General features: G+C 40.0%; 1 protein-coding gene across 1 annotated transcript in view; it reads right to left on the reverse strand.

The window, feature by feature from the left end:
- Positions 1–15,088, reverse strand: part of CLASP1 (cytoplasmic linker associated protein 1) — a 416,010-nt gene that overhangs the window by 182,105 nt on the left and 218,817 nt on the right. The window contains exons 8-10 of the mRNA XM_042780565.1: positions 8,118–8,270; positions 2,321–2,394; positions 1,122–1,214 (exon numbers count right to left, since the gene is read on the reverse strand). Coding sequence (XP_042636499.1) covers positions 1,122–1,214; positions 2,321–2,394; positions 8,118–8,270 — 320 coding nt within the window. The remainder of the gene's footprint in view (positions 1–1,121; positions 1,215–2,320; positions 2,395–8,117; positions 8,271–15,088) is intronic.

Raw genomic sequence — 15,088 nt, forward strand, 5'->3', positions numbered from 1 at the left:
ATTATATATATTAATACTGTTAATATATATTTGTATAATAGAATCTATAACTACACTAAAATGTTCCCGATTAAAACAATAGCACATTTTTTTGAATTGTAGTATATTTATCACAGATACTACATTTAAAAAAAAAAAAAACCTCTGGTGGTATAGTGCCTAAGGCATCTGACTGCTAACCAGAAGGCTGGTGGTTCAAACCCACCAGCCACTCTTCAGAAGGAAGGCTGGGCAATCTACTTCTGTAGTGATACTGCCTCAGAAACCCAAGGAGTCGCCACTATGAGTTCGATCTGACTTGATGGCAGTGAGTTTGGTTTTTATTATAACAAATGATAAAAGAATTAAATTCTTCATCTTGGGTTTGTTAAAGATACTCCTAACCTCATCTTTTCATGTATCCAACTTCAACTGCCATTTATTTAATAAATTAAAGGAATAAGCAACCCACCAGCCACTCCTCGGAAGGAAGGTTGTGGGCAATCTACTTCTGTAGTAATACCACCTCAGAAATCCAAGGAGGGGTCGCTATGAGTCGGGTCTGACTTGACAGCATATAACAACAACAACAACAGTCTTTCTGTATTATGCTCTACTGCTTCATTATTAAAATGCTAATGTGAATTTGAAATAGAATGTAGTAACAATTTATCACTGCTCTTCTTGCCATTCTGCCACTGTAAAATCATTTTCCTCAGATAAAACAGACCCTCACTTGAATGTTTAGTCCACTTATTTTCATTAATGCATTTCCACAAATATAAGCACAACTTTCTAGCAAGTAATATAAAGAAAAGAATTCTGAGGGTTAGTCAGTGGAAATGCCATTAAAAGACACTTTACTGGCAAACAATCACAGAATCAAATCTTTACTAGGGTGGGAGGCTGTCACCACAGTTCACAGTTAGATCTCTGTTTAAAGAATAGGATATATATGTTGGCGTGTTTAAAAAGTAAAATAGAAGTGAGGTACTAAAAGACAAAGCGTTAATACAGTCATTAACATTTTAAATACCAACTATATGAAGTACATTAAAGTTGTAGTTTGATTTCATTAAAAAGTATTTAGAATATTTAAATAAATCTAATGAAAATGTAATCATATGAAGTCAACAGCTTACAGCATTTACTCTTTGCTCCCAATCATGCTTGTCATCAGATAATATTTCCCTAATTTTGTTTATGGATTCTTCAAGGTCTCGGCTGGAATAAATCTGTACACAAAATTAATAAAAATCAGTATTATAAAATTCAGAAAATAAAGACTGCTTTTTAATTACATGAAGTCAAGTGTATTTAGTAAGTATAGTGAAAGAAATAATTTCACTTTTAAGAATTATCTGTAAGACAACATCTCAACAGATTTTTCTGAGAATTAGCTGCTTTCTTGTTATGAAGGTATACCCACTGGACTTGCAGGCCACATGTGGATAACCCTCTCATGCACACAAAATTTCGCTATAAACTGCACATGTGAAAAGACACAGAAGGCAGCAGGAAAATAGTCAATGGCACAAGCAGTATCTGTTACTCATTTGATATTTTAACACTCCATAAGACCTGTAACTCTCAAGTCTACTCTCTCATTTATTTCCACTAATTATTTATGAGATAGAGGAATAATTGACCATGAATGAGGCATGCTGGGAAAGTTAAGTACTTAATGATGAACCAGAGCCTCAGATGCTTCTTATCTGATTTATACACATATGAAAACCAAGCAGTAGGTGGTAAAGGATTCATATAGACAGTAAATACAGAAGAGAGCATTAAATGTAGATTGAAAAAGGATATTATTATGTAGTCTCAATCAAAAAATATAGATACTGAGGCATAAAACAGTAAAATAATGTGTGACTGTATCCAAACTTTTATAATCTTTACTTTAGCTGTTAGGTATTTAGGTGAAGTATCAAAGATGGCAGAAACCAAACTTTAATTAAACCATTCTCCATTGCTTTACAAATACCCAAATTCTTCAAATATACAATTTCTTTAAGAAAAATCCATAAACTTACTTGCTTCTTTCTTTTCTACCTTAACTTTTCTTTCTCTCTTATCTTAACTGCCCCACAAACTTACTCCTAGACCAAGCAACTTGTGTCCAGCTCTTACTGAGAGATCATTCTGGGCCTTAACTTTTGTTCTTCATTTCAGTAATAAAAAGCTGCAACATTTTCTAATCTGTACCTTACCTCTCCCTTAATCTTGAAATTAAAATTACTTGAACTAATAAGGGATTTCACAAAACACATTCAAAAAGTTAAATTGAAAAATGAGCTACCCTTGTTTTCAATCATACTCAAATATCATCACCCACCTGTACTACAGGTACATCATCAAATGCTTTAATAAAGTCTTCTTCATCAACAGCACCAGCTCCTTCTTTTGCAGCTGTAAAAAAGATATATTTTAGAAACTTAATGTGTAACAAACACACTGGAGAAGTCTGAATATAGCAATCAATACTGTATTTCAGAAGATATACTTCTAAATTTTAAAAGGCTATTAAAAATTTACTTTGAAATTGACAAACATTATAGCTTTTTCATATCAAGATCAGATATTCAACAATGTTACTATCTATGTCAGCTTTACAGTAATTTACAGAGACTACTTCTTTAGGCAGGGAAAGCTTGGACTTTTAAAGTATTTAGATGATTAATATTCTATTAATATAAAAATCTTTTGAAAGATTCTTAATCAACAGATATAACAAAATTCTTTAAGGAATACATTAGATTATGTTATTGTATGGAATCTAGCATAACATTTGTACAATATTTCAAATATGTTCTAAAGAATATAAGTTTCATGTCTATTTGATATTAGTTATCAAAACATTTCATATCCTTTAACTCGTGATAATAGTGTGGTAGTTATGTTTGTGTGTCAATTTGGCTGGGCGTAGCTGAGTGGCTGGGTAGCTGGTGGTAGTTATTCCCCATGATGAGGCTGACAATCAACTCCATGGTGGGATTTACCACAAGCAACTGGTAACTGCCTTTGGGAATGTGGTCTGCTTCCTGTATATAAGGAGAAGCCTTGGGAATGGTCTCTAGTTTATGGCACTTGGAATCCTGCATGTAGCCATGTAGTTGTTCAGCAGCCTGCCATGCTCTGCTGACCTTGGGATTTACAATGGACTTGAATTAATGGCCTGCCGTGTGATTTGGTAATATGAGGATTGTGCCATTTTATTTGGCGACCTTGGGCTTGTTAGCTTCAGCAGCCAGTAGCTGCCTGAGTGAAGAAAAGCCTCTAGCTTCAGTGGGCCAGGAGCAAGAGGTAGAACTGAAGCCCAAGGTCAAGGGGCTTTCACCCAACCCCTACAGCCTGGTACTTAAAGCCTCCAAATTGTAAGAATAAACTCCTGTTTGTTAAGGCCATACCATTTGTGGTATATTCCTGTCAGAGTGGCACTAGGTAACCAGAACAGAATATGGTATTGAGAGGGTGGGGTGCTGCTCTGACAGATGCCTAAAATGTGGAAGCAGGAGTGGAGTGCATTCTTGACCCGAGACCCTGGCAGAGAGACCCGGCATACAGCATGACAGACAGCAGGAGCAGAGCCAGAGACCGGCATGAGAGACAGCAGGAGCAGAGCCCAGAGATCGACATGAGACATGGCAGGAGCAGAGCTGAGAGAACCAGCATGAGACAGAGACAGTTTTACCAGCCCACGGAAGAGAAAGCTTGATGCCTTTGGTTAGGCAGCTTCCTGGTGGAGTGGGTTGCCTTTAGGCATTAATTGGTGAGGAGACTGGCATAAAATGGAGTAGCAGGTTGGCTGGACCACTGAGAAAGAAAGTCAAGTGCTTTTTAGGCAGAAGTTTTCCAGCAGAGTAGGTTGCCTATGGCATTAATTGGCAGAAGCAGAGAGACCAAGAAAATGGAAGCAGAACTGCCTAAGCCTAATAGGGTACAACAATGGCTTTTGGGGGTGGAATGACCACAGCCCCCTAGGTTTCAAAGAGCCAGGCCTTCACCAACTTGGTTCTGGAGGGTGGGGCTGCTCATTCATGTGAGCCAATGGGATGGAGCCACAGCCACTGCCCAAGAGTGAGAGGGCAGAGCTGCCATGTACAAGAGGGAGAAGAACTGGGCCCTCCAGGCTAAAGGGGTGCGGTCGTCACTTAGAGGAACTAGGGGACTGGCACCACCCAGTGGAGGAGATCTGTATAGATGCCACCCAATGAAGATCTGTACAGATGCCAAGTTGACAAGGGGTGGAATTATGGTAGTTATATTTATGTGTCAACTTGGCTGGGCCTGGTTGAGTGCTGGGCAGCTGGTGGCAGTTATTCCCCATAATGAGACTGGCAATCAACTCCATGGTGAGATCTACCACAAGCAGCTGAGTAGCTGCCTTTGGGATGTGGTCTGCTTCCTGTATATAAGGAAAAGCCTTGAGAGTGGTCTCTAGCTTATGGCACCTTGAACCCTGCATGTAGCCGTGTCATTGTTCAGCAGCCTGCCATGCTCTGCCGACCTTGGAACTTACAATGGACTTGAATTAATGGCCTGCCATGTGATTTGGTAATATCAGGACTGTGCCTTTTTACTCATCAATCTTGGGCTTGTTACCCTCAGTAGCCAGCAGCTGTTTGAGTGAAGAAAAGCCTCTAGCTTCAGTGGGCCAAGAGCTGAAGGCAGAGCTGAAGCCCAAGCCTGAGGGGCTTTCACCCAGGCCCCAGAGACTGGCACTTTGAACTTGGACTTCTAGTCTCCCAAACTGTTAAGAGAATAAACTCCTGTTTGTTAGGCCATCCCATTTCTGGTATATTTCCTGTCAGAGTGGCATGAGGTAACCAGAACAAATAGTGTCAATTTTTCCTTTATGCATTGATTGCAAAAGATTACTAAATGAACGACCTGCTCTAAACTGTTTCTATATATTTACAAGTTAATCGCTAACACTTGGGAGAAAATTAATTTTTTTCTGCTAATATGAATGTTACTTTACACATGAAAATCAAGTGACATTCACTGGGCCTGGGGCCTCACGATCATAGTGTGTGGAAACATCGAGGTCAATTAACAAAACATAATCTACAAGGACGACGTCCTCCATCCAACTTTGATGAAACAAAAACAATACAACACACTGCCGTCGAGTCAGATCCGATTTATAGCAACCCCTTGTTGGGTTTCCCAGGCAGTATCACTACAGAAATAGATTGCTCAACCTTCTTTCTGGAGAGTGGCTTGTGGGTTTGAACCACCAGCCTTCTGGTTAGCAGTCAAATGCCTTAGGCATGAGGGAGTCTTAAAAGCTTGTGAGCAGCATATGAGGTGCAACAATTGGTACCTTCCCATCCAAAGCAAAAAATTGAAAATCAAAACTCAAGGAAATAGTCCAAGGGATGAACAGACTATGTGAACGTCAGCCTCCATGAGCCTGAGTCCAGGAGAACTAGATTGCACCTGGCTACCACTGCTGACTGCTCTAAAAGGTATCACAACAGGATGTCCTAGATAAAGCGGGAGAAAATTGTGGAACAAAACTCAAAATTTTTTTAAGAAAAAGACTAGGCTTACTGGTCTGATAGAGACTAGTGGAATCCCCAAGAATATGGCCCTTAGACAACATTCAATCGTGAACTCAACCCGTTCTAACTTTCAGCCAAGTAACAGACACACATATAAGGTAAATAATAATACCAGAAAGGTATGTACTTCTTAAAACAATCAACTATATGAGATCAAAAGAGCAGCCATTTCTCCAGGAATAAAGTTCAGAAAGAAGAAGGAATAGGGAAAAAGGGTCTAATAGAAACAATATACACAGGGAAAAAGTGGGAAGAGTGGTCACACATTGTAGTAATTATAATCAATGTGATAAAAGAAAATGTGTATCAATTGTTGAATGGAAAACCAATCTGCTCTGTAAACTTTCACCCAAATCATAATAAAAAGTTAGAAAAGAAAGAAAGAAAATCAGGCAACATTTTATCACACTTTTGTTTTTTACTAATAAAGGTTTCAAAAATAGTGTTTATGCTTGCTCTTGTAACTTCCTGCAGTGTAGTAAATTACTTAATATGGTCCTTCCAGCCCTAGTCCTGTATTTTGTGATATATTATAAATCCTAGCCTCTATGCCTATGGTTATGGCCCCATTTTGGAGTGAGCTGTCCATTATGTTAATGTCACAGGATTAGGGTGAGGTGTATCTTGAGTAACCCCCTTATTGGAGGGTGTGACTGAAGTCACCACCTTTACTTTCTTTGAGGGTCAGCATCCAATATATATAAACTGGCAGAACTCTGGCAAAATTCTCTCTCTTGCTCTAGATCATCATTATCTGACTTCCAGTTTTTGGGACATGAGCCAGGAGCTTATCGTTTGCCCGGATCTACCAGCTCCTGCAACCTTATAAGCCAGCAGCCTGTTGTCTGACCTGCAAATTTAGGTTTGGCAGCCCCTATTGAGTGAGTGAGAAGAATCCTCCAATTGATGCCTTACCCATGGATTTAGGACTTCCCAATCTCCACAACCTTGTGAGCCAATATTTTAGTGCTTTGTGAGTTGTGTGAGACACTAAAGCACCTTAAGACAGTAGGGAGAGTACTGAAGGGAGGTGGAGGAGCTGAGGTTAGACATGATGGAGTGGTGCAGCAATTTGGAAAGGGTGGACATTTAGGACATCTTTAACCTCCAATTCACAGGGACATGGATGATACTTCTAAAATAAAAATTATCCATGCATCACTATTAATGATTTACACTGAGGAGACTGAATGGTTTTCTAAGAGTTTCTAATTAGACATGCTATCTGGTGTTTGGGGTCCTGACAGCCTGCAACCAAAAAAGGTCTTGAAAGACAATTCCTGGTAGAAGTAAATACATGGTATCATTCTTGATGACGATCATTCACACTGTGTTTGCAAGCCAACTATACACAGATAATAGATCTTTGTGTCTGTTTTTGTGTAAAGGTTGGATCTCACTGCACAGAGATGCACTGAGTGCCCCCTGTGGGCAATGCATCATGCCACATTCTGCCAAGAGCTCAAAGAACAACAGTAGTCCCAGAGCTCAAGAATCTGACAAGAAGGATTCAACAGGGAAATCCAAGGATAAAGGATGACAATAGTGCTAAAGGGAGAGAGAGAATTGTTATCTTTGGTACATTTGAGACTTTTGTAAGGGATATGAGTGAGTGATGACAAGAACAAAAAACAGTAGTCCGATTCTGGTATTAGTATAGCTCCTTTAACAGCAACAAAGAAGCTAGTGGCATAGGAGACAGAGCAGCACCAAGCTGATCAAGTTAAGATAAAGAGATTCTAAGGTAAGTTCAGAATTCATGAAAGACAATCAGAAGAAAGCACGCAAACATTACCCTTTCTTCCAGTTTTCACTTACCTCATCAGCACTGGCATTTTTACCTCATTGAGTAATCTCAACCTTAAAAGTCGAATACTAAGCATAGTTCCACAAAAAAAAACAGTGCCACACAATTTTCCAGAGGTAAAAACTAGGAAATCTGTATATGAATTTAGAATGTGACAGTAAAATGAGAATTGTATATGACATGGAGTCAAGATATATAGATTGGGGTGGAGGGGTAGTTTTTGACCGATTCATACACAAAATCTTTGTAAATCAATCTTCATTCAAAACCAAAGGGATCCTACTATCAAAGCCAAATCCTCTAGCATTTGCTTACTTCAACATTCACACTGGACTCACAAACAACTATCACTTGCAGATACAAAACATATTTAAAAGCAGAAGTTACACTTTGACTTTAGGATATTCTCAGTCTTCATAAATAGAAATGTATTAAAACATCCCACAGTACCATCTGAAGTTGATGACTACAGATAACCAAATCATGCCATCACAGCACACAGTTGCTCTCTCCTAGCTCTGCCTTCCTCCTGCAGTCTTTACCTTCCAGAACGTGGCACCAGTCAACATAATAGCTCAGATCTATCACCAGCTCATCAGCATCAGGAGCACAGTACTAACTTAAAAGACTGGCAAGCACAAACATACTACAAACTGAAGAACTTCATTTTTGAAGAGCAAGTAAGGCAAGTAGCATGCAACTCTAGTTTGAAAAGCTTGCATCGCTGACTTCCAAATACCAAGAGAGCTTGCTCTTACCTGAAGACTTGGACCCAAGAGTGGATGACCCAAGCCGGCGGGCGGTTCCCATTCCAACATTTCTTCGTGAGCTTGGTGGAGCCTTGGATGATGTAGAACTGGCAGAGGAAGGTCTGTTACCATCCACAGAATCTTCATCATCAAAATTTTTATCTGACGAGTAAGCACAGAAATCATTATGAGAAAAAGAGACAACTTTAAGAAATAATTAGAGATAACTGGTTTGCCTACTCTATAGAACACAGAGATGAACTGAAGACCAATGACTGAAAAAGACCAGATAAGTTGTCGGATGACATCAAGAGCATCATACATGAAGAAAGCAAACAGTCATTAAAAAGACAGGAAAGGAAGAAAATACCAAAATGGATGTCAGAAGAGACTCTGAAACTTGCTCTTGAATGCAGAACTCCTAAAGCGAATGAAAGAAATGCTCAAATAAAAGAACTGAACAGATGATTTCCAAGGACAGCTCAAGACAACAAAGTAAAGTATTGAAATGAAATGGGCACAGACCTAGAGTTAGAAAACCAAAAGGGAAGGTCACACTTAGCATTTCTCAAGCTGAAAGAATTGAAGAAATAAATTCAAGCCTTGAGCTGCAATACTGAAGGATTCTATGGGCAAAATATTGAATGACGCAGGAAGAATCAAAAGAAGATGGAAGGGATACACAAAGACACTGTACCAAAAAGAATTGGTCAATGCCCAACTATTTCAGGAGGCAGTATATGATCAAGAACTAATGATACTGAAAGAAAAAGTCTAAGATGCACTAAAGGAATTGGCAAAAAATAAGGCTCCGGGAATTGACAGAATACCCACTGAGATATTTCAATGAACACACGCAGTGCTGGAGGCACTTAAAACTCATCTATGCCAAGACATGTGGAAGACAGCTAGCTGGCCAAATGACTGGAAGAGACTGATATTTGTGCACATTCCAAAGAAAGGTGATCCACCAGAATGTGGAAATTACTGAATAATAACATTAATATCACATGCAAATAAAATCTTGAAGATAACTCAAACACTGTTGCAGCAGTATATTAACAGGGAACTTCCAGAAATGCAGGCTGGATTCAAAAGAAGACATGTAACAAGGAATATCATTGCTAATGTCAAACGGATCTTAGTAGAAAGCAAAGAATACCAGAAAGATGTCTACCTAGGTTTTACAGACTATGCAAAGGTATTCAGCTGTGTGAATTGTAACAAATTATGGATAACATTGTGAAGAACAGATATTCCGGAACAGTTAATTGTTCTCAAGAGAAACCTGTACATTGACTACAAGACTGCCATTTGAACAGAACAAGGGGATGCTGTATGGTTTAAAATCAGGATTGCTTCCTTTCATCCTTCTTACTCAGTTTGTATGCTGAGCAAAAAATTGAGAATCTGGACTATATGAAGGAGAACGTGGCATCAGGATTGTAGGAAAAACCATTAACAACCTGAAATATGCAGATGAAACAATATTTTTTTTTTTAAGTTGTGATTTGGGTGAAAGTTTACAGAGCAAATTCACTTTCCATACAGAAGTTCACATGCACTTTGTCTCATGACATTAACTACAATTTACCACAATGCAACAGCTCCCCTCCCACTTCCTCCCCATAGTTACCTTTTCCCTGTGTCCATCCCTCAATGCACTCCTGCCCCCTGAGCTATCTCCCTGTGCATAAATAGCCCTTCTTACTCCTATGACTGTTCTCTCCAAGGAGGGTATCTACCTCAGGTAAATGTTCAACTCATATGCCTGTCTTTTGTTTGGATGGAAGCCACAGGGTGGGTTCAATTCCAGACCTGAAGGGCAGTTAGGGCCCATAGTCTCAGTGGTTCCACCAGGTTCTATCAGAACAGCAAACCTGGACACCACGCCCCTTTTTTTATTCCCAAATGATTTTGAGTATTATTCCACCTTGTTCTCCCTCTCTACCCAGGATCTCCTACTGTGGTATTTATGTTTGTGTGTCAACTTGGCTGGGCCTGGCTGAGTGGCTGGGCAGCTGGTGGTAGTTGTTCCCCATGATGAGACTGGCAATCAACTCCATGGTGGGATCTACCACAAGCAGCTGAGTAGCTGCCGTTGGGTATGTGGTCTGCTTCCCACATATAAGCAGCAGTTTTGGAAATGGTCTCTAGCCTATGGCATGCTTGGACCCAGCATGTAGCTGTGTCATTGCTTAGAAGCCTCTATGCTTGGGACTTACAATGGACTTAAGTTAATGGCCTGCCGTGTGGTTTGGTAATGTCGGACTGTGCCTTTTTACTTGTCAACCTTGGGGCTTCTCAGCCTCAGGAGCCAGCAGCTGTCTGAGTGAAGAAACGCCTCTAGCTCCAATGGGCCAGGAGCAGAAGGCAGAGCTGGACTCTAAGGTTGAGGGGCTTTTACCCAGCTCTTAGAGCTTGGCACTGTGAACTTGGACTTAAAGCCTCCAAATTGTAAGAATAAACTCATTTGTTAATGCCATCCCATTTGTGGTATGCTTCCTGTGAGAGCAGCACTAGGTAACCAGAACACCTACGTAGATCCCTCTGAGTGGTTGATTGATAGTAGTAGCTGGGCACCATCTAGTTCTTCTGGTCTCATACAAATATAGGCTGAGGATCTCATGGTGTACCAGTTGCTAGGACTAATTCTTTACATGAATCTTTGGTTTTCTTCATTCTTCTTTGCTCTGGAAGAGGAGAGACCCATCATTGCATCTAGATGGCTGCTTGCAAGCTTTTAAGATCCCAGTCGCTACTCGCCAAAGTAGGAGGTAGAACAATGTTTTGTGTAGTATGTTATACCAATTGAGCTTGATTTCCCCTGCAAATGGTTCCAAGCTTACAGGTCCAGCTACTCACTCTCTATGGGTAGCTGGCTGTGAACAACAAGTGACTACAACCTTGTCCTTTGTTGGCTCTACTATACACCTGGGAATTCTTACAGAACATACAGATACACTTGTAGAACCACTGTCTGCCAATCCTATACATGGTCTTGGGTACACTCCCCACTGCGTAGACATACCTAATAGTTCAGCCTGTCCACCCATCTATCCACCTGTATACCCATGTTTGCCTTCACTGACAATGCAGTACTGTATATGCAAAAGAGTTCATCTTTGTTGTCTGCACCTCCCATGTATCTCTCTATGTCCTCTTCCTCCTCAATGTCACCATGTTGATCACTCACATCTGGTACACTGCCCTTCTCTTCACCCAAATCAATACTTATCTCTACCTATCTAACAAGTGTTCTCTACCCTACCCTCCCAACCTTGGTAACCAGCAAAAAAAAATTTCCTTACATATATAAACCTTCCCTTGAACTTTTACAATAAAGAACTAATACAATATTTGTCCTTCTGTGATTGACTTATTTCACTCAGCATAATGTCCTCCAAGTTTATCCATGTTATGCGGTGTTTTGCAGATTCTACATTATTCTTTAGGGCTGCATAGTATTCCACTGTGTGTATGTACCACAGTTTGGTTATCCATTCATCAGTTGATGGACACCTAGGTTGTTTTCATCTTTTGGCTATTGTAAATAGTGCTGCGATGAACATGGGTGTGCATATGTCTGTACTTGTCATGGCTCTCAATTCTTTACAATATATACCTAATAGTGGAATGGCTGGGTCAAATGGTATTTCTAATTCCAATTTCTTAAGGAATCACCATACTGCTTTCCACAGTGGTTGAGATGATACAATCTTGCTTGTTGAAAGTGAAGATGACTTGAAGTACTTACTAATGAAGATTAAAGACTACAGTTTGCAGTATGGATTACACCTCTACATAAAGAAAATGATAATCCTGACAACTGGACCAATAAACAACATCAAGATAAATACAGAAAAGATTGAAATTGTCAGAGATTTCATTTCACTTGGATACACAATCAACACTCATGGAAGCAGCAGTCAAAAAACCAAATGTTGTACTGTACTGGGAAAATGTGCTGCAAAAGACCTTTTTTAAAGTGTTGAAGAGCAAAGATGTCACTTTGAAGATTAAAGTTTGCCTAACCCAAGCCATGGTATTTTCAATAGCCTCATATGCATGGGAAAGCTGGACAATGAATAAGGGAGACTGAAGAAGAGTTGATGTATTTGAGTTGTGGTGTTGGCAAAGAATACTGCAAGTACCATAGACTGCCAAAAGAACTAACAAGTCTGTCCTGAAAGAAGTGCAGCCAGAATGCTCCTTGGAAGAAGGAATGGTCAGACTTCATCTCACCTATTTTAGCAATGTTGGTGAAATATATTATACTTGGTAGAGGGTCAGCAAAGAATGGGAAGACCCTCAACAAGATTGACTGACACAGTGGCTGCAATGATGGGCTGAATCATAGCAAGGATTGTGAGGATGGCGCTGGGCCAGGCTGTGTTTCATTCTATGGTACAGAGGGTCTCTGAGTTGGAGGCAACTGAACAGCACCTAACAACAACAACAACATCCAGGGTAAGTACAGAATAAAGCTACAAGGACCATGTTTGCTTTCACATATGTGGAATGCTCTCCCACGTAACTTTCAGAAAACAGAAAAAAATATAAAGAAAAAATAATCTCTCATGAAACCACTATCTAGAAAGTTACTTTAACAGTTTGGCATATTTATGACTATTTTTCATCCATTTTTAGTAATGGCTGAGATGAGGTAATATATCACGTTGGAATAATATGTCTTCAAATAGCATGATATTGCTTACAGGGATTATTTTCTTAATATTGTTAGCAATCCATACAAAAATATATGTAGGAAAATGTTTGTCTCACAGCAAAGAAGTGTTTCAGTTGTGGCATCCTTCAGTCACAAAATACCATACAAGCATTAAAAAGTCCCAAGGTCGGCGGAGCATGGCAGGCTGGTGAACAACAACACAGCTACATGCAGAGTTCAAGCACGCCTTAAGCTTGTGACCATTCCCAAAGCTGTTTCTTATATACGGGAAGCAGACCACATCCCTAAAGCAGCTACTCAGCTGCTTGTGATAGGTGCCACCATGGAGTTGACTGCCAGTCTCATCATGGGGAACAACTACCACCAGCTGCCCAGCCACTCAACCAGGCCCAGACAAGTTCACACACAAATGTAACAACCACAATGAGGTTAAACATTTTGAAATGAATTCATTAATTTTAAAATCTTCTAAGCATCGTTGGAAGCATTCAGTATTCCTCAATTAGTATTTAAAACTAGAAAGAAAAATCTTCAGGGTTCTATAAATCCAGGTATTCATAAATGACATTTTGATGATGCAAAATTAAAGTTATCATGGTATACTCTCTGGAGTACCTGTGGCCTTGTTCTGGTTACCTAGTGCTGCTCTGACAAGAATATACCACAAATGGGATGGCTTTAACAAACAGGAGTTTATTCTTACAATTTGGAGGCTTTAAGTCCAAGTTCAAAGTACCAGACTCTAGGGGCTGGGTGAAAGCTCCTCAACCTTGGGGTCCAGCTCTGCCTCTGCTCCTGGCCCACTGGAGCTAGAGGCGTTTCTTCACTCAGACAGCTGCTGGCTGCTGAGGCTCAGAAGCCCCAAAGTTGACAAGGAAAAAGGCACAGTCCTGACGTTACCAAACCACACGGCAAGGCATTAACTTTTAAGTCCATTGTAGGTCCCAAGGTTGGCAGAGCATAGCAGGCTGCTGAGTAACAACATGGCTACATGCAGGGTCCAAGTGTGCCATAGGCTAGAGACCATTCTCAAAACTTCTCCTTAAATACAGGAAGCAGACCATATCCCAAAGGCAGCTACTCAGCTGCTCACAGTAGATTCTACCACGGAGTTGATTACCAGTCTCACCATGGGGAATACTACATCCAGTTGCCCAGCCACTCAACCAGGCCTAGCCAAATTGACACACAAACATAACCACCACAGGCTTGGAGCAAATATGAGTCATTCCAGAAGCTAAACAAAGAACCTAAGAGTGCTAAGTAGTTGTATCTACATGTACAGCACAGTGACATTGATTATGTTCAATTTGAACAACCATTCTACCCTCGTTTTCTGAGTTGTTCCTTCCGTGCTAACATAAACTCTATGCCTCCTCAAACCAAATCAAAGCAAAACAAAAACCCATGGCCATCAAGTCAATGTGGATCGACCTTACAGGACAGAGTAGGAATGACCCATAGGGTTTCCAAGGCTGTAATCTTTATGGGAAGTAGACTGCCACATCTTTGTCCCCCAGAGCAGCTGGTGGGTTCAAACTGTCAACCTTTTGGGTAACAGCCAAACATTTACTGTGAAACCAGAACTAAGTAAGAAACCACCAGGGCTGATGAAACCATGTCCCTAATTCTCTATGTTTTGTTACATATATTTCACCACAATTTAAACACACACACACACACACACAAACAGACTGAATGGCAAAACAAGTAAGAAAATCTAGTCTCTTCTGATTATTCTGGGTGCTAAAGAGATCTATAAATATGTAAAATAGTGCCATTTTTCTTATTAAATATGTTTTTAAAAATAAAGCATTTTTACTAAAATATTTAAATTACCATGCAATGAGTGTAACGGGTTTATTGCTATTTTGAAATTAATTTTTAAAAGAAAAGTAAGGGAATGTAAAAAGATACAACCACTGTGGAAAACAGTATGGCAATTCCTTAAAAAGTTGGAAACAGAAATAACATTTGATCCAGCAATTCCATTATTCGGTATATATCCTCAAGCAGTGGGAGCCAGGTCACAAACAGATAAATTTACACCCACGTTCACTGCAGTACTATTCACAATAGCAGAGATGGAAACAATCTGTGTGTCCAGAAATAGAGGAATGGATAACTAAACTATGGGACATACACACAATGGAATACTGTTGTTTGTTGTTAAGTGCCATCGAGTCATTTCCGACTCATAGCGACCCCATGCACAGCAGAACGAAACACTGCCCGATTCCGCGCCAGCCTCACAATCCCTGCTATACTTGAGCCCATCATCGCAGCCACC

The sequence above is a fragment of the Orycteropus afer genome, unplaced genomic scaffold, assembly GCF_000298275.1.
Source record: "Orycteropus afer afer isolate SDZICR_OR568_19922 unplaced genomic scaffold, OryAfe1.0 scaffold00004, whole genome shotgun sequence".
NCBI lineage: Eukaryota > Metazoa > Chordata > Mammalia > Tubulidentata > Orycteropodidae > Orycteropus > Orycteropus afer.